Source organism: Botryllus schlosseri, chromosome 5 (genome assembly GCF_051294905.1).
Source record: "Botryllus schlosseri isolate E-star chromosome 5, Bs_hap1, whole genome shotgun sequence".
NCBI classification, from domain to species: Eukaryota; Metazoa; Chordata; class Ascidiacea; order Stolidobranchia; family Styelidae; genus Botryllus; species Botryllus schlosseri.
The window spans coordinates 26,023,100-26,047,362 of NC_137240.1; the positions used below are offsets into that span (position 1 = coordinate 26,023,100).

General features: G+C 38.5%; 2 protein-coding genes and 1 long non-coding RNA gene across 8 annotated transcripts in view; 1 reads left to right on the forward strand and 2 right to left on the reverse strand.

Moving 5' to 3' along the window:
* The window catches only part of LOC145439535 (uncharacterized), a 355,509-nt gene that overhangs the window by 31,015 nt on the left and 300,231 nt on the right, over positions 1 to 24,263 (reverse strand). The gene's annotated exons all lie outside the window — the stretch shown is intronic.
* The window catches only part of LOC145439536 (kalirin-like), a 106,345-nt gene continuing 88,513 nt past the window's right edge, over positions 6,432 to 24,263 (forward strand). For all 6 annotated transcript variants that reach the window (XM_080317026.1, XM_080317027.1, XM_080317030.1 and 3 more), the window contains exons 1-7: positions 6,432 to 7,328; positions 12,713 to 12,827; positions 15,331 to 15,523; positions 18,272 to 18,493; positions 20,394 to 20,526; positions 22,568 to 22,749; positions 24,071 to 24,193. In XM_080317026.1, coding sequence (XP_080173152.1) covers positions 7,262 to 7,328; positions 12,713 to 12,827; positions 15,331 to 15,523; positions 18,272 to 18,493; positions 20,394 to 20,526; positions 22,568 to 22,749; positions 24,071 to 24,193 — 1,035 coding nt within the window. In that variant the 5' untranslated portion in view covers positions 6,432 to 7,261. The remainder of the gene's footprint in view (positions 7,329 to 12,712; positions 12,828 to 15,330; positions 15,524 to 18,271; positions 18,494 to 20,393; positions 20,527 to 22,567; positions 22,750 to 24,070; positions 24,194 to 24,263) is intronic.
* Positions 8,994 to 10,916, reverse strand: LOC145439542 (uncharacterized). The gene is made up of 2 exons (XR_013915256.1): positions 10,767 to 10,916; positions 8,994 to 9,300 (listed from the first exon to the last, which is right to left on the reverse strand). It is a non-coding gene; the product is annotated as an uncharacterized LOC145439542 (long non-coding RNA).

Genomic DNA, 24,263 nt, shown 5'->3' on the forward strand with positions numbered 1-24,263 from the left:
CAATCTTTTCAGGTTCTAGAGATGCAGTTGACCTTTAAGGGCGTGCGTGTGTTGTACTTGTGCGATTTTGATACCGAGGTGAAGTAGTCGTTGAAATCTCTAGGACAGTGTGACTGCAGGAACTGATACATGGAGTTGGCAATTACTATAGCTTCCTCATATCCTCTATGTCACACCTCGCGGCTTTGGTAATAATACGGAGAATCCGATGCTGTGGGTCAATCGTATTCTTGCTGGCATCACTTCGGCAAAGAATTCCGTATTGTAACTTTGATTAGAATAAAGATGAGTTGAAGAGTATCAACAGAACCCAAATTGACAGTAGTGTGTGACTAACATGGCGGAGCAGACCATACATACCAACGATCTTGGTCTTGTATGAGACATATATAAGACATGTTCGAATCCAGCAAAACACCAAGGTATTTGGCATGGCATTTTCAGCGTTGAAAATTGGTTTATACGGTTTATACGAATAAGTATGCCGTTGCTACCTTTTGTATGAATGCTTCCAATTTCTTGTCTGGAACAGTATGATCAGGTACGGCACATTTTCTGGATTGGCCCCATTTCCACCCGCTTTGAAAAACTATTGATTTCTGCTGTCGGTAAATGTTACGATACAGTCAAAACCAATGTGATTTTTACAACAACACAACTGCTCCCTTCAACACGCAAAGACGTGCTTCCTGCACTTCAACAAAGTAATGTAGTGTACGAATATAGGTGCCACTGTGATTGTGGCTACGTGGGAAGAACGTCAAGACGTCTGCAGGACCGCATAAACCAACATGTCCCCAGATTTATCAGAACACGTGCGTCACGCGATGCGAAAAGCTCACCCTTAACTCATCCACTTAAGATTGATGCTGATCGATCAAAGGCAATTAATTCTGCCATCGGCAAACATCTGTTGGATAATCCGATTTGTGCGAATAATTATCGAGACGACCGATTTCGAATCGTAGGTCGAGGCCGTTCACAATTCCATTTGTGTGCCTTGGAATCAACTTTTATCAAAATACACCAACCAAAACTCTGTCAACAAAAGGAGTTCGTGTATCACCTAAAAATAGTACATTGAACGCTCTCTCATTCGAAATTTCATGCTGGTGACGTCATATTTTGTGATACGATTGTTGATATACAATGTTCTTTCCAATTCTCTACTAGTTGCTGACGATTACCCCTGACGAGTGTCAGCCGAAAATATTCGGGTTCATTTCAATATGAATATACTATTTAATGGCACATTTTCTCTAAACCAAATTACTGTTCTATTTCCGAACAGTAACGACGACGTCCGGTTTCATAAAAGTCCGGACCTAGTAAACATATGGTGGTGGTGCCTGTTTCGCTGCTTGCTAACAAACCTCTACTTCTTGCTGGCTCAGTGCGCGTGAAATGATTTGCAAGCGCTTTACTTTGATTTGAGGTACGCTGTGTTTATGATATCTTCTTATGAAGTCAGCGTGATTATTGACCATTTCTGGTCGTTTAATTTGATATATCGAAGTGTGAGGCGTTTATTTTATATTCATGCGATCGATCGTATGCTGTGATCGATTTGATTTATAGAAAACTATATCAAGGCACGGTAGGCACTCGCTTTACTGGACTGGTTGTTTCAACTCACCCAGACTCGATATGGTGGGTGTTTACGGCAATAAGTTTCGCGTGACAGAAGAGTTTCTTGCAGAGAACAATTGAGTAATTACACGGAAAGTTACGCGTGACGTTGCCACTCTGACAACTAACTCTGCTGCATGCAGAACTGGTGACCGATGTGGCAATATATTGATGATTATAGTTGCTTTCGTATTCTTGTACCAGTAAGCTTACTAGTTGAGTAGTTACTGTCATGGACCTACACTCGTTTTGGGTAGACACTTTATTTTTATATTATAAAGGGGTCAGGCATGAACTAAAAAATCCTTCGAAATAGAAAAACACATTTGGGATACTACCGGTAAGCATCAATGGGGATAAATGTCCCCGCCTTGACAGTCCTACATTTTAATTTTTATGTCAATCAGCTTGTTATTTTGACGAAATGTATTTTACAATTTCCAATATCTCATTTGTGACATGTCTATTAAGGATCAGTAGTATTACAGTATTAGGCTATCGTTGTTAGTATGTGAATGTGCGCAGGTAGCAGGTCGGTGTGTCTCTGGGTTCCTGTTTTTATCTTGTGTCTTTTATGTGTTGGTGACGTACTTCTATAGATAATTTGAGAACCTAATTGGCGATAACTTAAAAAGGCAAGTGAGCTCCCCATACAGCTGAAAAGGTAGTTCAATACATGCCGTCTCTTTGAAAATATACATATGACTATATAATATGACAATTTTTGGATTCGATGTGTCATGGCACCAGTAGCTCTGCTCATTATTCCCTTTCTTTCCCTTGCAAAGAACAATTCCTGGATTATTTGCTTCGCAACTTGAGAAAGCTTCCATAAACTTGATATCAATATGGCCGACAGAGCATGTAACAACCTCATTTTGTTGTAGTCCCATCGTAGTGACGGGAGTCTAATCCTGTGCAATTTGAACATGATTTTATTATTGTTTTTTGTCGATCAACCAAGTATTCTTTTTTCACAAATTGGTCTGAGTCTCTCGCTTTGACAACAGAGATACCGTGTCTATGTAAAGAAATACCTGTGTTTTATTCGGCTGCGCTTTTACTTCGAATAATTTAAGTTGATATGTAATCTATTTTCAAATTACTGCCACTTATTAGAAGATATAATTGGAATTGTTATGTTCTTGATCTTGTTTGAACAATAACTCAATACGACAAGGTTGCCATAAGAAATCAGTATACTATCAGCAGAATAACTTTGAGGCAGCGACACGATCCAGAGTGCAGTTAAACGAAAGACCACGAGACAACAGAACACAGGGTATAAATACAAGCACGACACACGAGGAAATAATGATTGGCGGTAATTACTAATCCTATAGAAAGAAAGAGTTGTACAAAACTAAAACGTAAATGCGTCAATTGCGCCATCTCTGTCATGACTTTTGCCATTGCTTCGTCATGCTTTGCTTGTTGTTGCACCATCATCTCTTGCTGCTTCGCTTGTTGTTGCGCCATAACTTCTTGCTGCTTCGCTTGTTGTTTCAAATCTTCTTTGTGCTGTGCCATCTCTTCTTTACGCTGTGCGCGTTGTTCCGCCATCATTTCCTGCTGCTTCTGTAGAAGCTTCAAAATACCCGATTCCATGATATATATATGTTGCAGAAATAACTTTGAATCCGACTTCTGACACCAATTGTTATGTTCTTGATCTTGTTTAAACAATAACTCAATACAACGAGGTTGCAATAAGAAATCAGTATATTATCAGCAAAATAACTTTAAGGCAGCGACACGATCCAGAGTGCAGTTAAACGAAAGACCACGAGACAACAGAACACAGGGTATAAATACAAGCACGACACACAAGGAAATAATGATTGGCGGTAATTACTAATCCTATAGAAAGAAAGAGTTGTACGACTTTAAAACGTAAATGCACGAACATAACAGGAATATCTCGCTAATTTTCTTCGGGTACAAAATATTTGTCATCATCGAAATATGAAATATCAGTATCTTGCCTGGTTACTCGATTGCTTGGTTACGTGAAAACTGCTAAGAATGTATGAAATGTAAAATCGTGGTGCTGACTTGATAAACCTTGCACCTCAATGAAAATAAACTGCCTTTCTTCCATGATAGATATGTAAGTTCTAAAAGCTTGACCATTTTTACATGACGCGCGACTCGTTGACAGGATCTGAAAATTGTTTGGGTCAAAGTCGCCAAGTTCTAATATGGGATGTCTTTTCAAAAGTGGACTTGCAATTTTACATTAATTTGAGTTTGCTGGATGGTGAAATTGTAAGCTACATCAAATCTTGTAAGAGTCGCCTATAGAATAAAAAAAAATGTTTGCTTTTTCCACCTTGGCTAGTTCCTAGACTTCAAAGTCAAAAATCAATGTCTATATCCATATGCATTGCTCTGAACTGCATAAACTTGCAACCATGCTCGCGAATACTACAGTTAGTTTTGCTATCTGAATCAATAGAACACAACACTGATCGATTTACTTGAAAGAAATCAGCACATAACATGATGATCCACATTCATAGGAAACTTGTCAAAGATTGCGTGGCTTAGTTTGTTTCAACAGGTTGCGAACTAATCTTGTTTTATCTTGGCGTATTTGCATGTTCATTGCTGCTATACCATTATTTACATTTCACTCAAGGTATTGATGTCAACTCCACATCCAAGCTTTTGTTAGAGATTCTAGGGAAAGTAAGTGTCAAATTATCCCAACTATCATATCAGATCTTTTCATCAGTGCAGATTGTTTTTCAAGGTCACTTAATCAAAAGTACTTCAATCATTTCTCGGTGACCTATAGTAAGTCATGTCTGAACTATGAAGCATCAAAGTCTACATTCTCCTTACCCTGTTATCAAGATAATGTGAGTGAATCTCTAGAGTTTTATGTAAACAGAATCCATGCTCAATAGATCTTCCGTGATTATTATGTTTGGAACTAGGTAGGTTATAAAATATGCTTATACAAGATTTACTTAAGCCAGTGTGTTGAATGCGTTGAAAGTTTTAGGTTTATGGGTGTAATATATAAAACCATGTGTATAGGCCTATGCGTTGGTCTTTCCATATTAATTCCAATCTTAATCACTGTCATGTCTTGGTTTAGCAAGCAAGGTGCCGCCAATTTGCAGATATTGAATTTTCAATTATATTTATAATCTGCGGCATGCCTTTATTACACACACTTCTGTCTAGCTTTTAGATTTTTTAAACTGTATGCTTATCCAATTGGAAACTGCTCCAAACAGACAATAGACAGGTTACCATTTACTTGAAACTGGAGCATTTGATTGTAGCCAAAAGATAGCGGAGACCTCTAGGCCCTTGATATTGATACCGTAAATGGGGTTTGTTATTGGGTTTGTTTAATTAGTCATTGAAAGCCTGACAGCCTGGCTGATGAAGTATCTGTTACAAAGAATGCTTTCTATTTGTATAGATCTGTCGATAAGTGTGCTTGAATTTACTAATGGCTCGATGAAATGTTGCATCTGGAATTTTAATAGCAGACGAAAACCTAAAATAATATCGTCAATCTGATCTTACACAATTGAAAAATGCCAGGAGCAATTTTCTGGTCCTGATTGTTTTGAATTGAGTTGAACAAGCCTGTTGCCTTGCTTATCCACTATGGTATGCTTTGTCATAGTTAGTATAGTCTGATTTGCTTTTGGTGATCAGCTTATGTCTTGGCTTTGAATGGAATGGTTTATATAAGAAAGTAAGCTTATCATGAGTGTGAATCAATTCGCAAGTCTGAGAATAGTGTGGCTCACTGTAGACATTGAGGATAATGATGATTATCATTTGAAGAACTGCTTAGGCCTATATAGTAAAAGTTAGATTGAAGGAATGAACTACCGTAAACCGGGGTAACTTTGGACTTAAGGGTAACACTAAGCAGTAAAAGATTTAAATGGTTATTGATGAAAAAGGGTTGCCGCTGGATGTCCAATTCTTTTTCATGAGGCAACAGTACTACAAGTAGTCTCTATAAAAGGTGGATTCATTTCACTACCAGATAAACTTGACCCAACATCGATAAATTAATGGAGGGGGTCAATTTCGTCAAAATTGATGGCCAATAAACTTCTTACAGCCAAACATAGATAGCATGTGATTCATAGATTCAAAACTTGGCAGCAGATACCTCTAAGTAGTCTTAATCCATGGCCAAAATCTCAGTGGGCACACCCTTAGATCAATACAAGAAAATGTGATGTCCAATGTTACCCCGTCAAATTTTATTAGAACGGGGCAACTTTGGACAGTGAAAAATGTGATATTTAGAGCTCTGGAAAGTGGCTGCTTCATCTGTGTCAAAGGGTATCGTCAACTATATTCCTTATGACCGGCCTGATGGCTTCTTAAAATGGAATGAGAAGGTTAATAAATTAAGAGTTTGCCAAAATATGAAAAAATGGGTAGGCAATGAGCTGAGAGATTGTAATCGGGTGTAAGTTACTTGAAAAACTTATCACATAGGCTACTCCTAAAGATGCGCCTGCTGAATATGGGATATCGTAAATTACGACAAATATATCCATCAGAGGACATAGGAAAGGGAAAATATATCTTTTCTAGAACAGTAATATATTCGAAATCGGCAATAAATCACGCTAACATACTTAATGTTTGCTGTCGATTGCTGACACTGCCAGTGGGATACCCCATTGTCACCATACGTTATTATAGGTCCCAATTGGTGAAGGCATGAGGGAAAATTGAGTAAAGGGATGAATAAGGGGGCATTAGCCTTCATAAACTACCTATTTTTTTTTGGGGGGGGGGGGGGCGGGGATTAGGTAAAAATCATGCAATAGGCCAGACATATACTATTTTGTTTCAGTTTTAGTCACTGCTCTCATCAACTCTTACCAAATAAACCTCATTTACGAGGTTTCATAAACAATAGAGGGTAAAGGCATACAAAAAACTACATTGTCCAAAGTTACCCCACATGCACGGGTAACTTTGGACACGGATAATTTACAAAAATAAGGTACTTATTCATGACCATGAAGATTTTGGATTAGTTAATTCTAATCTTTGCTCCATGACTCCAAAAAAACACAAAACTTGCCTCCCCTACACCCTAGCATTTCCAAGATACAAAGCGGAATTGTTGAGAATTGTCCAATGTTACCCCGGTTTACGGTATCTGTTAATTTAGATTTGGACTGGAATGGACTGTATGCTTCTCCACAGCTCATTTGTTGAACTAACTGAGAACAGTTTACCTACAATATGTATTCGGTATTTGTCTGCAGTCTGCTGATAAATGTATGCAATAAGTATATATCTACCTTATAAGCTGGCTCGTGGGCAAAGATGTAGTATTTACAATTTGATGTTATAAAGTGCTAGAATATGATCACAATATTGTTATTGGCTCCCATTGGTTGGTTGCTAATGAAAAGGATATTTTCAACATGTATAGTATGGTGTAATATGTTTTTTTGCCTTTAAAGTGCTATACTTTATTGCTGGGCATCTGGAACTATGGAATTATTTTGCTCTCTGAATTTGAAAGAAGCTGCCTCGGAGGATTGGTGTTGGATGTAACATTTTTTGAATATCTCGTGGAGTTCGGGGTGTATCATTGGATACAAATTTTTGGTGGAATAGAAAAATGGGAGACCGACTGAAAGCCATTGACCTTATTGATTTACTCAAAGAAAAGATTGCTTATCTCTCAGGTTCGTGAAGTTTTTCCTTCAAGCCAGGCATTCTTTCCTGGAGAAACTTTAACATTACTATGTTTTTTCCCAGATAAGTTTTCATCACAATTTTTCCCTTCTTGACTTTGATAAAATACTATTTGAAAATGCAACGTCTTCCATCTGCAAATTGATTTGATAGTTGAAGCTACTGAGCTATTCCATGTGTCACGAGAGAGTACTTTCACAAAAGTACATTGTACCAGGGGCACATTGATATCAATGTCGAAATACTCTCTCGTTACACATGGGAATTCAGTAGTTCTATCAGTACATTCTACTTCCAATATTTTGTGTCAATCAGCATATGATTTTCCAACATGTATCAGTCTATTTAGTTTCATGGATGTCTGGGTAAATTCTTTGTATGTTATCAACGTACTTTTTATTGAGTTTTATATACAAGCTGTTATGTGCAATATAGCAATAAATAACAAATGTTAGTGTTATGGTACATTACATAGTACTTTTGACTCGGGAGTGGGACCACAAACTAATGTCACATTAACTCGCTCTGGAAAAACTGGATGTTGAAGGGCTGTACAAAGTTCTTTTTTCATCTTTAAAAACGGCATTGAGACGAAAGGAAACAGAAGGTCGACTGGTCCATCCATGAACAAAATTAGTACGAACTCAAGCAAGCGTATACAGAGCGCGAAAAAGGGGGGGGGGTTTGCGTTACGAAATTCGCTATTATGACGTCACCATTACGATTACTCGTCTCCACGCCATGGCGAATATTAACGATATATTGTAGTTTAATAATAAAAAGAGATTTGTGGTGAGTGGGAGATGTACGAGTACGATACAGACATTGCCTGAAATAGCGTTTTTTTTACGGTATGATTGAAAGAAATTCGTAAATGCTCAAATTTAGTCACGAGGCGGCAAACGCCGCCCGTCTCCAAGCGCCTACTTCCGGCCAGAGATGCGCGATTTTGTTGGGTTTTGACGATATTATGTGCACGGCCGGTAGTATCGCAGCGGACGAACAAGCGCGAAATAAGGCGGTAGCATAAACAAGGGCGATCGCGATCGCCACAGAGAGGTGTGGTGTGAACAGTGTACGTCGTACACGAATGTGTGCTTTTCGATGGCTTTACTAGCCGTACGGCTGAGATAATTAGACCTTAATTGCAAGCACGCAAGTCAGTCAATTAATACAGAGTACACACAATCGGGAACGTGGATTGCTAGGCTTATATTTTGAAATGTGAATGTCAATCGTAGGCCATTTCTGGCCAATAATCGGGAAGACAATGTGGATTTGAGAACAGCATTGTCGTACTGGTGCCGCCGTGTCTGCGCCTCGGTGATCAATCAACACGCCGTGCAATTCTTAATTAGGATTTTAAGGCGAGCAGGTGTAGCGAATTCGCGGGCGATGTTGATTGCCGACAACTTTGTCTTTGCAATACGTATCGCATCGGCCAATTAGATTAGATTTTCCTAAAACTCTCTCGTTTTAGTAAGGCGAGAGAGAAATAGAGGGAAGAAAGTTGGCGCTTCTTCGATATACGCCCCAGATCGAAACAGTGTTTCACATGTCACCAGCAAGTGTTTCTCTTGAACACGATCAAATTTTATAAACGTCAATATAAATTGTTTTTTTGCCTGTGGAGAGACGGACATTAGGGTTGGATGTGGGTTAGGGTCAAAGTTTGGGTTAGGGTATCCCAAGATTAGGGTTGGGGAGGGGGTATTAAGGTTGGAGGAGAAGAGGATATTAGGGTTGGGGGTAGGTGGATATTAGGGTTGGGTTAGGGCATTCCAAGATTAGAGCTGGGGAAGGGGGATATTAGGGTTGGAGGTGGGTTAGGGTCAAAGTTGGGGTTAGGGTTGGGGGATATTATGGTCGGTAGACTGTGGGATATTAGGGTTGGATATCATGTCCCTCACCCCAAACCTAATCTTGGGTTACCCTAACCCAGCTCTAGCCCTAACCCTAACTCTAAACCAGTGGTTCTTAACCTTGCCTCCAGCGCCCCCCAGGGGGCGCTGGCGATTTTGAAAGGGGGCGGAAACGCGCAGGGGGCGATATGGGGGGCGCTGGGCTCAGGGGGGCGGTATGGGGGGCGCTGGAGAAAAATGGCTTCGCAGTAGATGATGTGGTGGTAGGACATATCCTTAATGAGTATTCAGAGAAAATGAACTCCGAAAACTTCGTTATATATAGCCTACAAAAGACATATACGTTTAATTGTCCATGGGCGCCTAAATGACTGGCACCGAATATTCCTGTGTTGGCAATCTGAACCCCAGAAGACGAATTCCATCCGGCAGGGAAAAATTATATGCCAGTGAAGAAATACCAATTTGAAATCGTGTTCGTCTTTTAGTTTAGTACGATTGGGCGACAGGGATATCTAAAACTAGATATTCTTGTTGGGCGATATCCCTGTTGGGCGATTCTATATTTTTTGATATAGCAGACAGGAGGTCACGAAATAACATCATGCAACGAAGTCATACCAACGGGTTCGCCCGCCCGAATATGTCTAATTATTAGCTACGGGCCCTACAGTTTCCAAGACAGCTCACATTGTTCGCTCCACGTTTTGATGAGTCTGCGCACACTCAATAAACTCACTGCGCAGACCCTTGGACCACAGTGCGTAACGACTAAAAAAGGGTCAAAACTTCGGATTAGTTGTGCGCAACGTAGATTTTCTGTGCACAGATACCATGTCAGCACTGCGCACGTGAGCAGCTTAGACGGAACATTGCACCTCACTCAGCTCTACCGGTAAATCTGGTAACGTGAGCAGAGTGGACAAGAAATTAATAGCAATATATATGCAATTCCCGATCTTACTGACCGATTTTATCATGAATTATTGAAAGTTTTCGCACTTCGCACTGGCTCGCTAAACAGTACAGCTGATTTCATGGCAAAACGAACAACGTGATGGGGGCGGTCGGTTATCACCCTATGGGAGCCCAAGACCCAAGTTTTTTCGGGGGGCCTGACGAAGTGCCATTTCGTTCCTGCCAACGGGTATACGCCCGAAGATGTATAATTATTATTGAGGGGTCCTACCTTTTCAATCACACATCACTCAGCTCTACCGGTAAATTTGTTTACGTGAGCAGAGAGAGGATAAAATTTGATATCAATATACATGCAATTCCCGATCATATTTACCAATTCAATCATTAATTATTGAAATTTTTCGCGCTTCGCGCGTCTAGGCGGGAATACCTGGCTCAGTAAATGGACAGTGGACACCCAATGTAGATCACTAGTATCAGCAAATAGTGGATAGCCGAAAGGGGGTCTGGGGGCTGTTACGGCCCTCCCTCTTACTCATTGTCTTTATGACATTCCTTACAATATGCGGTAGGGGGGCGCTGGAGCACGATAATTTTTGAAAGGGGGCGCTGGAGGAAAAAAGGTTAAGAACCACTGCTCTAAACCCATCCCCTAACCCTAATATCCCCATTCCCCAACCCTAATATCCCCCTCTCCTCCAACCCTAATATCCCCTTTTCACAACCCTAATATCCATCACTCCTCGAACCCTAATATCCCCCCTCTCCAACTCTAATATCCCCCTCTACACAACCCTAAAATCCTCCCTCCCAGTCCTAATATCCCCCTCTTCTCCAACCATAATATCCCCCTTCCACAACAAAGGCAAAAAACAATTTATTTTGACGTTTATACATTTTATTGTGTTCATGTGAAACATTTGTTGGTGTCATGGGAAACACTGTTTCGATCTGGGGCGTATATCGAAGAAGCGCCGAAAGTTGTGAACGTTAGCCACTGCCACAGCTTAAATGTAGCTGAACAAGCGCAGAATTCGTATGGAATTAGCGAAATATAACGACTTATTTCATCCTTTCGACTAATTCGGCGCATAATTCCAATATTTTGTAGGGTTTTAGTCCCCTTAAATAACATTAAGACGCCATATTCGCCTTCTCATACGTAAAAACGAATATGTTAAACTAATAAATTAGCAAATATTAGAGGCTATATTTGACATCAATTTTTAGGATTTTGAAAAATAGGGGGTTCCGACCCCCTAAAAAAAAACCTGGATACGCCACTGAACTCAAGTGCTCCAGAATGAGTACATTATGTGATCTTTACCCCATCCCGCTTGCATTAAATAATCTTGTTTCTTTCGGTCCATCACCGATTTTCATCCTGTGCTATGTCCACCACTAGGGGCATGCACAGACTTTCCTGGTACGCGAGAAGCTTTCTGCTCTGGTTGTGAATTTATTGTTGAATTCACCCAGATAACTTGTCCATGGTGTTTCCTCCTACCTTCTGTATGTATTTAGGATTAGTCATGGTCATGCAATGGTGTGCATTTTGGATTCAGTTCAAAACCATCCTCTCTTGCCAAAGGTCCATGTGATGTGGATTTTATTCAACACTTATAGAGAGAGATGACTTATCAAAAAATGTTTCTATTATGTTTATTCGATATCCTAAGAAATTGTGGCATGATGAACCACATACCACTGTACAATCCATATGACTTCAACTTCAATCTCATTGGTACCTATTATATTTCAAAATAATCTGTGTGGTGAATTGATTTCAGTTGTTGATATAATTCTTAAAGCGTATGTTTATTTTCATCAAAATTATTGTAATACCTCTTGCTATCTCTGAAAACTGAAAAAGGTCTGCTGTTTTCATGCTGAAATTATGATATGGTGTATTCTGATACAATGAAAATAATCTTGAAACTTAAGAACATCTTGTGTCCCTATTTGGATATATTTTGTTGATCTCCATTGCTGTTTTAACAGGACGAGGCTAATTGTTAATGCCTCTGCTTAGCACTCAGCTGTGATTCATGGTGCCTGAAATGTGGATGTTTGATACTAATATACAAATACGGTGCAATCCGGTGTTTGAAATATTTTTCATTTTGATGTGTTGAATTGTTGATTCAATGCTGCAATTTCGACATGCATAATAGCAGCAAACGGTAATTCTGACTGCTAAACCACATATTTATGATTGTTTTTCAACATTCCTTGTGTATTCTTGATCAACCTTGGCATGTTCATCAGATTAACTACAGTGCGCAAAAAATCTTGCGAAGTCACCATCAAGTAGCCTAGCTAGTGTATTCATATGAATCGGAACTTATCGCTTGAAATGATGTACTTTCAGTGTATATATTACAGCAAAGATGGAGCCTATTTTGTGTGTTAGAATAACTGTGATGGCCGAGTTCTGTTTTGCCAATCAATTGTCCTGTTTTGCTTGATAAAGTATGTAGCGATAGGCTAAATAACGGTAACATGCTCATGGAAAGTGAGCATGAGTTGCTTGAAGTAAATTGTCATGTACTTTTGAAATATTAAATCCTCCACTTTGTTTACCTTTGTAGGCGGAAGGGACCCGCATGGGGGCCCTATTCTTACCTTCCCTGCCAGGCAAAATACCGACAGGATCAACCCAGATGATATGCGTCACTTGCTATCCTACTTTGCGAGTGTTCCGAGGTAAGTCATTGGCCCACAATATTGAATCTTTTGAAACTTGGCCTATTGTGTCGCCAAATTGTAGGTGATTATCGTCTGAGAAGAGTACAAACTTCCTATTATGGACGCAAAAGCTTTTGTATGTTATAAAGGTTTCCATTTTCTCACTGCCTTTTCTGAATCGGTGTCACGAAAATACTGTTATTTTTTCGAGCATACAGGCTAATTGCTTCTTAAACTATATGGATGAAGCAGAATACTTTGCCAAGAGGTATAGAGCACACCCATGGCCTGGTTTGATATGCTTTTATGGCAAGTTACTCACCTCGGGCTACATGTTTTGAATTGGAAGTATATTTTGGACTATGCCTTATCTCACATCAAGTAACTCATTCCTGAAAGTCAGTAACTTTGATGTCTAGAAATTTGTTTACATCATATTCGCTGAAGCATGCACCCCCTGGACGCAACGAGGCAGTGGTGACAATGAAATGCACATGCGACCACGTTATAGCTGATCATTCATCAACATGAGTTGTTGGTCGACACACGTCTACCCTAGTGATTTACGCATTCTATAGGCTATTACAGTTCAAATAACCATATGCAATCTGCATGATGATCTTTCCCTTGCGCCTCGGGGGATTTGCGCCACCCATTGCTTGTTTTTGTTGCCAGGATGAGTGTCTATTCCCCATAATTATGCCTCTTATGGAGTACTCCGTGAATTTCTTATCATGCTTGATCTTAGTACTAATGAATCACTGCACTTGTATAACCTGGGCAAAATCAGTCTGTGTTAGTTGGATATGAATTCTGCCCTCATGTAACGTAGGGCGCAGGGATGTGATTACTATTTATGCTTTAAAGTGACATTGTTGCTTCCAGGTTGGCATAAGAATTATTGTGCTTTAATATCAGTTTATGATTGTTACATGTATGTTGCTACTAGTGCCTAGCACTCTGAGGCTTAAAACATAGTCTGTAGCCAGGTACATTTGTTGCAGTATCAATATGTCAACACAGTGAACCCGCCCAAACATGTGACAGGCGGTCAGCTTCACTATTTTTCAAATATGAATAAACAAGTTTCTATATTTTCCGGAGGATTGCTACATGGTAAAGCCATGCTTCAACTCTGATCGTACTCCCACTTTTCCATTGTGTTTCTTTAGCTATTCTTCTGGCTGACAAAAGAATGGCATCCATGGATGGATGTTGTAATATAAGTGGCTTAATAGTAAACATGGAGAGACTCTGTTGGTGGTGGTCTTGTCAGGCTATCTTTTATAATTACAGGTTTTGACTTGACTTGAATAACTAATTTGGGAAATTTCCATTGCTTGGTTATACACTAGTAAAGAAATGAATCCGAATATTTCCTGCTGACACTCGTCAGGCGTACTTCTCAGCAATTAGTTGAGAATTGGAAAGAACATGGAATATCAACAATCTTATCAGCAAATATGTTGATATACAATGTTATTTCCAATTCTCTGCTAGTTGCTGACGACTACCCCTGACGGGTGTCAGCCGACAATATTCGGGGTCATTTCAATACCTATATAGGCCTACTATTCCGTTCTATATTGAAGTTCTGTGCGGTCTGTACCTTCCAGAAGCTCTTCAAACACTAATGAAGAGACACTGATTTATTGATGTTGTATTTTTTATTTAAGTTTTCTTCATGTAGGCCTAGTGACTAAAACCTTTCTTTGCCTCTTCCGATTTATGTAGTTCTCAGTATTGTTCCAATTTAGGTCAATTTACTACATCAAAGTGTCCGGTTACATATTTTTGATGAAACCCAACGATAGGATGCCAATGTCGTTTTGATATTCAACATCAATTGCGCACTTGCTTACATATTTGAAATGTGGTATTGAATTACGCGAGTAAAGTACTGACTTTGATACCTACCCCAATCTGTCTGGAAATGATATTGAGGACTAGTATTGACTATAGAGTGATTGGGATTCAAACCTATTCTCCATCGTGTTAAACCAGAAGATAATTTTTTGTGATTACAGTTGTTCAGCTATGTGGTACTTTCACTTCTAATAGACAAACAGGATAGGTTACTTCAAATACATGCTGCCACTATATTGACACTGTGGCATCAGAGTAGCTTATGTCCACTTGCCCTGTTTTGGAAATAATTTTCATTTTCGTAAGGTCATGATTATGTTTGCAAATTGTTTCAAATACAACCATGGTCATAATATGGAACATGAAAACTTTACAAAATCCTAGTTTTCTAATCTGAAGAATGGACATGAGCATTACGCAACTCTGATAGCGAGAATATTTATCTCTTGATTCTACATTTACCTAAGTAATTGGGCAAGTTTTTTCCACTTCCATGTTTTAATTCAGCGATTTCGGTCATAGTTCTTTGTTGCTTGCAAACAAACTATATAATGTGATGATATGCAGTGTGGTCACCGAGACCACTCCTGAATATCTAGCTTGGTTGTTTACATTACCACAATGACCATAGTAAGTTTATTGACGTTTTGTTCAGCGAGGAGGCGGCGCAAATCGGCTTCACTGTGATCATGGACATGAGAGGCTCGACTTGGAATTCTGTGAAGCCGTTACTGAAAGCACTGCAGGAGGGATTCCCGGGGAGAGTCAACATTGCCTACATCATCAAGCCTGATAATTTCTGGCAAAAACAAAGAACCAATTTCGGGAGCAACAAATTCTCTTTCGAGGTAAAGTACGGCGGTGGCTTTTATATGCACTAAGCTAGATAGTCTTGCAGTTTTAGTACTTGAGTTGAAAGATATTGTTTGTTTCGAGATGTCTTATACCTCAAATATACTTCAAAATAAAAGTCTTTCAATGCTTTATCTTTTCCTTAATTGTGAATTATGTAAGAATAATTCATATCTGTTTGAAAAAGCAGATAGCCTACATACTACAAATCAACTGGTCACGGATAAATTTCTTTCTTAAAAAATCCACATGCACACTATAAATGGTTGCTATATTAGGTTTTTCAAAATCTATGAAATAGACGATAAGCTAAACTACTGGAAATTTCTAAGCATGAACTTGGGCAAAGTGTGTCTGCGTTCGGCAATGATGCGTTCCTAGCTTGAGCCTAGAAGTCTGCTCACCAATATTTCGATGGGGCAATAGTGCTTTCAGGTCAGGAGGAAGATATATTTTACGAATCCATACAAATTCACCAGTTCGAATGTTAGATGAAGTCTACTAATTGGCCTGTTGAGGTTGTATGTGAGCTTGCTAATGTGTAGTCATGGACCAAATTTGAGGAGCTAGCTGTAATGTCGCCTTCTATAAGTTGATCTATAAGGTATCGAACAGTGCATGTAAAGTTTGAGTAGGCGACTTTGATGATTGTCTACTTGTGGACAATGTTGGGGCGGTTGCCCGACATATGAGCATGCGACACAATGGAAAACGACAGTTCAGCATGGAACACATCAGCATGCGTCACTTCAGCATGTGACTGTATAACCCTAAAACTTACCCTAACCCGAAACATAGCCTAACCTAACCTAACCTAGCCTAACCTAACCTAAAACCTAACCCTAACCCAACCATAAATCCAACCCTAACCTACCCCTAACCCGTAGTTTAACCCACATGCTCATGTGTCGCATGCCAAATTGTCGCATGCCGAAGTCTCGCATGCTGTAATGTCGCATGCTCATATGTCCACGGACCTGTTGGGGCACCACAATATTTGAAGGATACACAAGCGGCTTATTATGGTATATTTTCCCACCTTATGTATTTACTATGTCTAGACAATGTTGGCATATCATGTCATCTTCTCACCATTCATACGTTTATTGTTTCACTGGCGACACAAATTATTTAGTAGCAAACCAACCAACCTTGAATAGGCTGATTGTGTTAGCGCCTTTATTAAATCATGTTTATCGAAATAGGTTTCATCATCAATGATTGAGTAGTCTTTTCAATTGATCACATCGTAGGATTCCCACCTAGTAAATTGAGTGGATATATCAAATCAATTGTATCGCTGATTGTTAGTCTGGAAGGGGCCAGATGAGTTGCTTAATCAATGCCTTAGCCTATTGCTCATGTTGCTGAGTCACTGTATCTTCCAAATTTTGTAACTGGTGCTAATGCAGCTATATCAGATCATCCTGATTATTTCCAATACTTCGTCTCCTCAATATTTTCTCTTCAGCAATGCATAATAGTGTTATGTGTTCATGTCAAATATCTGACTATGCCTAGTTAAAGCTGGTAACTATTGTCATGATGTCTCAGCTTTAATCAAATAATAGCGCTTAGCGCATGCCCAGTCTTTTTCTTCAATCAACCATGTCTAATACCAATTGCCGACAGACCAGCATTCGTCACAAGGAATTCCTCCAGTGTAACACCCATACTGTTGTAGTGTTGTAGGCCTTTGAAGCATCAACTATTGACTGCTCTATGCCACTCAGAAATCTTCAAGAATGCCATGTGTCAAAATGGCATATATTTCTAAAATTGATGAATCTATTATCTATGAAGATTCAGTGATAGCGATGTAGTAACCTTCAAAAGCAATGTGATATTAGTGATTTCGATTTTCCTTCATATTTAAACCAGTTCGGGTGTGTCGAATCAAAGCAAAAAAGTGGACTTGATGACACATAATTTATTTAATACCCAAGGGAATTAGTATAATTGAGACAGAGCACTGTAAGTGTGCTGTGCGTAAATCAAAAAGATTCAAGTCATTAAACAGCAACATCTGTCGGGCTTCTTTTCCGTTTGTTTTTACGGCTGCTGTAATATAAGTTTATTGCATTTTATGATCTCATCCAATGATCTGCCAGGTGGAAATTGCAGCATTGTTGTGTGTCGTCCATGTGTGGAATTCAATCTACTGGCTTTGCGTTATCAAGGGATGTTATATTGTTATCTTGTGTATGGTCAGAGTAGTAACTAATGATGGTTCAAATATTCCTCCTCTTAAAATGATTGGGTGCATGCAATGTAGTTAAACCGAAGTTTTTGAAATTATTCTTTTGCTCGCAATCACCCCTGAAGAGTGTCAGCTTGACAAGCTTCCGATTTTAACATATTTACGTACGGGTATTGAATATATTAATAAAATGTACAGTATATTAAAGTTTTGCTCCACGAAAAGGCGATTCCAATACTTCAATAGAAAATGATTTGATGCTCAACTATGTATTTGTAAGAAGTAGTTTGAAGAGCTTGTTAGAGTTACAGAAACTCCGTATACAATATTGAAATGAACCCGAATATTTTTGGCTGACCTATGTTCATTCTTTTCATTTCTATGCTAGTTGCTAGCGATTACCACTGACGAATGTCAGCAGATGATATTTGGGTATAGTTCAATATAATTATATTATTTGAAAAGTAGCTTACTTGATTTTCATGTATAATTCCACTTCTTGGCATTATGCAAGTTCTTATTTTCTTGTCATATTTTCGCGCAGACCCAGCTTGTTTCTATCGACGGCCTGTGCAAAATCATCGACCCGAAGCAACTGACCCCTGACATCAACGGCTCTCTGACGTATATTCACGACGAATGGATAGAACTGCGGTTGTCGTTTGAAGAATTTATTTGGGACGCGGTCAACGCTCTGGACAAGCTGTGTGTGATTGACAAAGATCTGAAATCGGACAAGGTTGCCAAGACGCAGGATGAAGCACAGGTGTGGCTGCACCCTTGCTGTTGTACAGATATGAACGATCATACGATTTTGGGCTTTCTTCCAATTGGATTAAAATCTGAGTAGTTGCGACACAATTTTTTTCACAATTAGATTATAAAAATATGGTCTTTCACATCGTTCATGGCTTAAAATAGTATTTACAGTGAACAGCTGGTCTCAGTTGCTCACCGTAAATACTATTTTAAGCAATCAAAAATTGCAAAAAAAAATCTTTTTATGAGATTTTATGAAGGAATAGATTGCACTTCGAAAATCCAATTTTATATTAACCATACTGCTTCAAAGTACATTTTGCAATAATTTTTTTTGTGGAAACGGAACACCACATGGATTTTCAAGTCCGGCCCCCCCCCCCCAATTTTTTTTCATCCGTAACTTATTTTTCATTGAGTTTAGAGCAAAAAAGTTGATTTTTTCCTTGGCCCCAAAATTCTGTAACTAGACATTTTAATTGGTTCTCCACCATCAATTTAAGCAAAAAATATCGATTTTGAAGATTTTTGCATGCCCCACCACCTAGTGACAAGACAATTTAGAATCGAATTACCTTTTGAACTGTTGGAAATTTTTCAATTTTGTTTTTTGTAATCCACTTAAAATTCATAAATGAACAACATTTGTAAATATTGGACAATTCTGACGGCATGCATTACAAATGTCAAAAAATTTGCTAAATTATGATGGAATGAGTCTGTATTGACTTGGCATATTTTGTGTAAAATCCGTTAATTGTCATCTTCTTGATCTTATTCAAGCGACTTGGAATCTTCATTTTTATAATCGCCGAATTAAATTTGATTTTTGTTCAAACAGTACAAGCGTTACTGTGTTGTACTAATATCCTGATATTCTACCCATGTATTTGTTAATATTCAGGATCTGCAGCATTATGCCTATACAAATTTCAACCTTCACATTGGATGCCTTGGTTTATAATTCGCCCTACTGTTGTGTTTATCAATCCAAGCTCTTGTAATTTGATGACATTTACAATATGATACTTGTGGCGTTATACAACAGATGACAGATGTCATGAGTTTTTTACCTGTTCAGTTCCAACTATTTGTGGTGCATACAATTGCTATTAGTGACATACCCTATCAAGTGTTGGAAGGAATGTACCAGTGCCATCTCTTGCAACGGACATCGATATCTTTAGTGTTTGAGTTCTCTGAAACAGGACATTTGCAGTCTCATTGAAAGCTAGTCAGGCATTGAATTTGGATTATTTTGATTTGTTTGCATCTAATCGAATGGTAGACCATGAAGACAATTCCGCGAACCTGACCCGATTGAATCTAGTTGGGAGGTATTGTTGTTCATTAGCCAGAACTGTCTGTTTTTATTTCTAGAATTTTCAGTTAGTTTTACGTTTCTGCTGGTTTTCAAGTCCGGTTTTCTGAGCTATAAAGGCTTCCTCCGGCAGGCTACTACTTCTGATGAATGCAAATCATGCAGGCACCTGAACCAATGTGATAGGGCAGTAGGGTAAACACTTGATAACGTCACTTTAAATTACAATTGTGTTTTAGTTGCAATTTCATCATGCAATCAGATCAAGAAGCTGTAATTCTTACCAATCCAATTATGAAAATTTTGTTATAAGCATCTTGAGAAACTTTCAATGTTCAAATACCATGCGTAATTTTTTGCAAGATTTCAGTTCATTTGTTCATAATAGCAAGTTTGCAACAAATGCCTTGGTTTTAAAGTAATCTTGATATATCTGGTTACTGTTCCATGCGAAGGCATTGCAAGCGGTTAAATCCATTTAAACATGGCTTCGAATCCATATCCTGAATTCCAAGACTTTGACAGTTTACTGTCAGTTATTGTTTTAGGTGAAGTTGTATTTTATCACAAAGCTTTGATATTATAGGCGATGATTGAAGCCCATGTGAAACTGAAGAAAAAACTCATGCATACTCCGATCGAGCAACTGGACACGCAAGGACAGAAACTCCTACGAAAAATCAATGGAAATCAGGGTGATACCGATAGTGGATTTTCAGGTGATCAGTATTTCCTTTTTATTTCATATGAAAATGAGGGTTGGGCAGCTGGGGCTATGAAGTAGTGTTCTGTGAAAATACTGAAGTTATATCACTGTTTCATAGCAATTTTGTTTGCATGTTTTCAATGATATGATATATATGATACTACCAAAGTGTTACGAATATGTAATTGAAATATTGATAACTTTTCGTGGGAAGGGGAATTTAAATTGGTACTTGAAAACATAGACACTACTCAACTCGATTCATCAAAATTCATACTCAATTTGGATACGTGTACTCAAATAATTTGGCCCGGCCATAATAATAACCAAACATCAATTTAATAATACAAAGTGTATGGATATGTAGCCTAAACTGGATTTGATATTAGACAATTAACTTATATGATGAATTCATAAATCTGCTTTACTTGGGTTGTGCTGTATTGTGAGATATATAATAGGCTACTTATTGCTAAAATTTTGCTAAAATTTTCAGAATACATCTTCCAAGTTCAATGTACAAAGTAGCCTACATTTCTTCACATCTCAGAACACACATACGATCCTTTGACCTATTTGAAATGGAATCATTTATCCTTCAGCTATCAGTTCTATTGCCAGTATTTTACCAGGTTCATTGAAATGTAAATTTGGCGCCATTGTGTATGTTCCCATCTGTTGTGGTGTTGATATTAGGATTCATGCTGATAACAATGGAATCATATGGATCATGGAGTGGGCACGAGAGCTCTTATGTAGTTGTACACCATGACCTGTGTGGTGTGAATCTCTGATTTTTCACAGATCCTGTATAACATCCCTTCCTTATCAAAGCACTTTACATATTCGGCTGTAGTAGTAGTCTCTGCTCTGCCTGTAACACATAATTGTAGAATCTTCTTTTCCTTGTGATATATATATATATCTTCATTATTGTGGCTTTTATACAAATAATGCCATTTGCTCAACGAAATTTAACTACATGGATCTTAAAATTTTGCTGGTCACTAATGATCTTCTGAAGAATGTTTACAAGTCGTATTATATGCCAATTTCACATTCTACATGGCCAACCGACTATTGATGAGATTATAATAATATGATTTGTCTAATTCGGTCTCATGTTAGTTAACTTATACACCCTTAGTATTTATACAAGAATAAATTATTGCATCCCAGAACCTTGCTCCATGCATTCCTTTAAAATAGATTGTTAAAATTTGAGGGGCAAATTCTTAAGTGTCGTATTTGAGTAAGAATCTGGTAATGATAACGATTATGGGAAAGTCTCTGAACAATTTGTTTTTGTACCAATAGTAACGCCATAAAATAATAGAGTTCCGTCAAACATGGGTTGTCAATAAAACTTATTAATCTCAGTAGATTTATATTATTCCGGGCCTAGTAAACATGATAGGCACATCGTGGTAAGGTGAGCCACAATGTTATCAAGAAAGTAAGCCTACTACCACAAATGTGTTTGAGTATGTGAAGCTTGCATTTGAAAGAAGTTTTTATTTGCAAGGAATGTAATTGAGATGGAGATTGACTGTGCACTGAGCTAGAATCATTTCAACGAATGTCTGTCTGTTTGTCTATGTCGATTATCGAGTAGCACTCAACGATGTGGAAAGTTGAAATATGTAGCTTACATTTTATCTAACCACGATAATGAATATAATACCGTTTCACGTCAATTTGGTATTTTTTTCGACCATAACTCAGTAATTGTGTTTTGAGACAGTTGCTGTTACTTGATCACAACTTCAGAGGTATATATGTCGTTTCCACTAACGTGAGTAGTTTTCAATTACGTGCTCCATACGCTGCAACACATCCAATCGAGGTTTCAAAACTTCTACAGCGGAAAATTATATCACAACTAAATTTCCCGTCGATAAATTAACTCTTAGTGACAAGGATTGTATAATTTCAATACTTGATAAATCATCTCTCACAACTTAACTTGGATCAAAAGAATTAATACTAGATTCTGATTTAATTACTCAAGTCATTGTGACCAATCATTTTAATTTGTATCCGCATTATTCCAGGGAGTAGCGTCGGTATTACACTCTCTGGAAACGCGGACTTTCAAAGCGCAACACCACGTATTCACAACCTGATTGACAAGTTGCACAATATGATGCATCATCTACACAACCAGTGGCACACCAGAAAAGTGAGGCTGGACCAATGCTACCAGCTACGTATCTTTGAGAACGATGCTAACAAGGTATGATCATGCCCGAGGATATGATGTACTTAGAAGGCCTGCATTAGGTCTCGGCATCAGGAACCATAATATTGACCTGTGACTTTTTGTATGGTTAATCCTTCACAATGTCAATAGTTCAACGAATTTCAGTCTAATTGGTCTACGGCAATTTAAAGCTTGCGAGACATGCATTTTTACGTTAGTCTCTTCTCATGAGTGCTTGACTGTGTTGGAATTGTTTGAATATTTATTTTGGTCTCTTGGTTTTTCAATGAGTGAAATTTGAGTATTGTGTCGTGTATATACTACCTTATTTTGTAAGATGTGGAGCCAGTCTGCACGGACTGTATAGATTCCTATTCTTTTCCATACTTAGCCGAAAGCAACCATTATTATGGCCTCTAATTTCAACTTCAATAACACACTCAACAGCATGAACTTAGCTATGAAGTTCACTGGAGTACAATTATTGTCATTGTTACGGTGTGCCGTAAAAGGCATTCCCTGTTCACTGTGCAAAATCAAGGATATATCTTTTATGATTGCTCTTTGCTGTTTTATTACATTCTCATCGATCTGATACATGGCTGATACTTAATGAAAGTGTCCGGAAGGTTTGAGTAAAGACACGCTTCTTGGTTTAGGATCGCTGGAAAGATATCCAGCATAAAACATTTGGATATTGTCCATCTATCATCAGATGTGTATCTTGTGATAGCAGCAAGTTAACTGGTCTTAATGTGTCAGCTATGTGTTTCCAATCTGTTTGTCTTCCATGAATCACTTCCATTAAGTCATCTCCCCAGGATATCCATGATATAAATAATTGATTATTGTCGCCAATTCTTAATACCGATTTGTCAATAACGTGACTCATTATCTGTTGGGAGAGGGCAGAAGATATATCTGTCTCTTATAGTCCTTTGAAAGCACAAGTTAAGATTGCAGATTCTACCATCCCTGGTCTTGTGAATAAGACTTGCTGATTTCAGCGTAGTTTGCAGAAGTTGCTGCTGCAGCAAGCAATATCAATGGCTGCTGCGAGTGTTATCCAAAAATATTCAGGTCTATTTCAATATTAATATATTCAATTGTATACCGAAGTTCTGAGCCTCCAAGAATCTCTTCAATGACTTTCGTAAATGTGCTAGCATCCCTGAGAAACATGAGTTTACATTAAAGAGGTGTGGCGATTGTCACTGTGTGTGTGTATCGTTGTTCATGCAGTGCGGTACTGCGTTTATATTCTTCCGATCACACCGACTCTCTAAATTATTTAACAGATTCACAGTTGCTTTCAGTTCACACCGGTACCTTACTTTATGCCGTCATTTTCTAGATGTTTGAATGGATCAAATTGAATCGCACGGCTTTTATCGGCGAGCGCTCCGATATCGGAGCAACTCACAAACAATCTTTGGAATATCAGGAGCAACACCGACAATTTGCAACGAATGCAATGGTGGGTGTTCTCAGCGGTGGCTGGCTTCCAGCTAGTGACTTCCAGTGTTACTACTCACGGAAGTTGTATA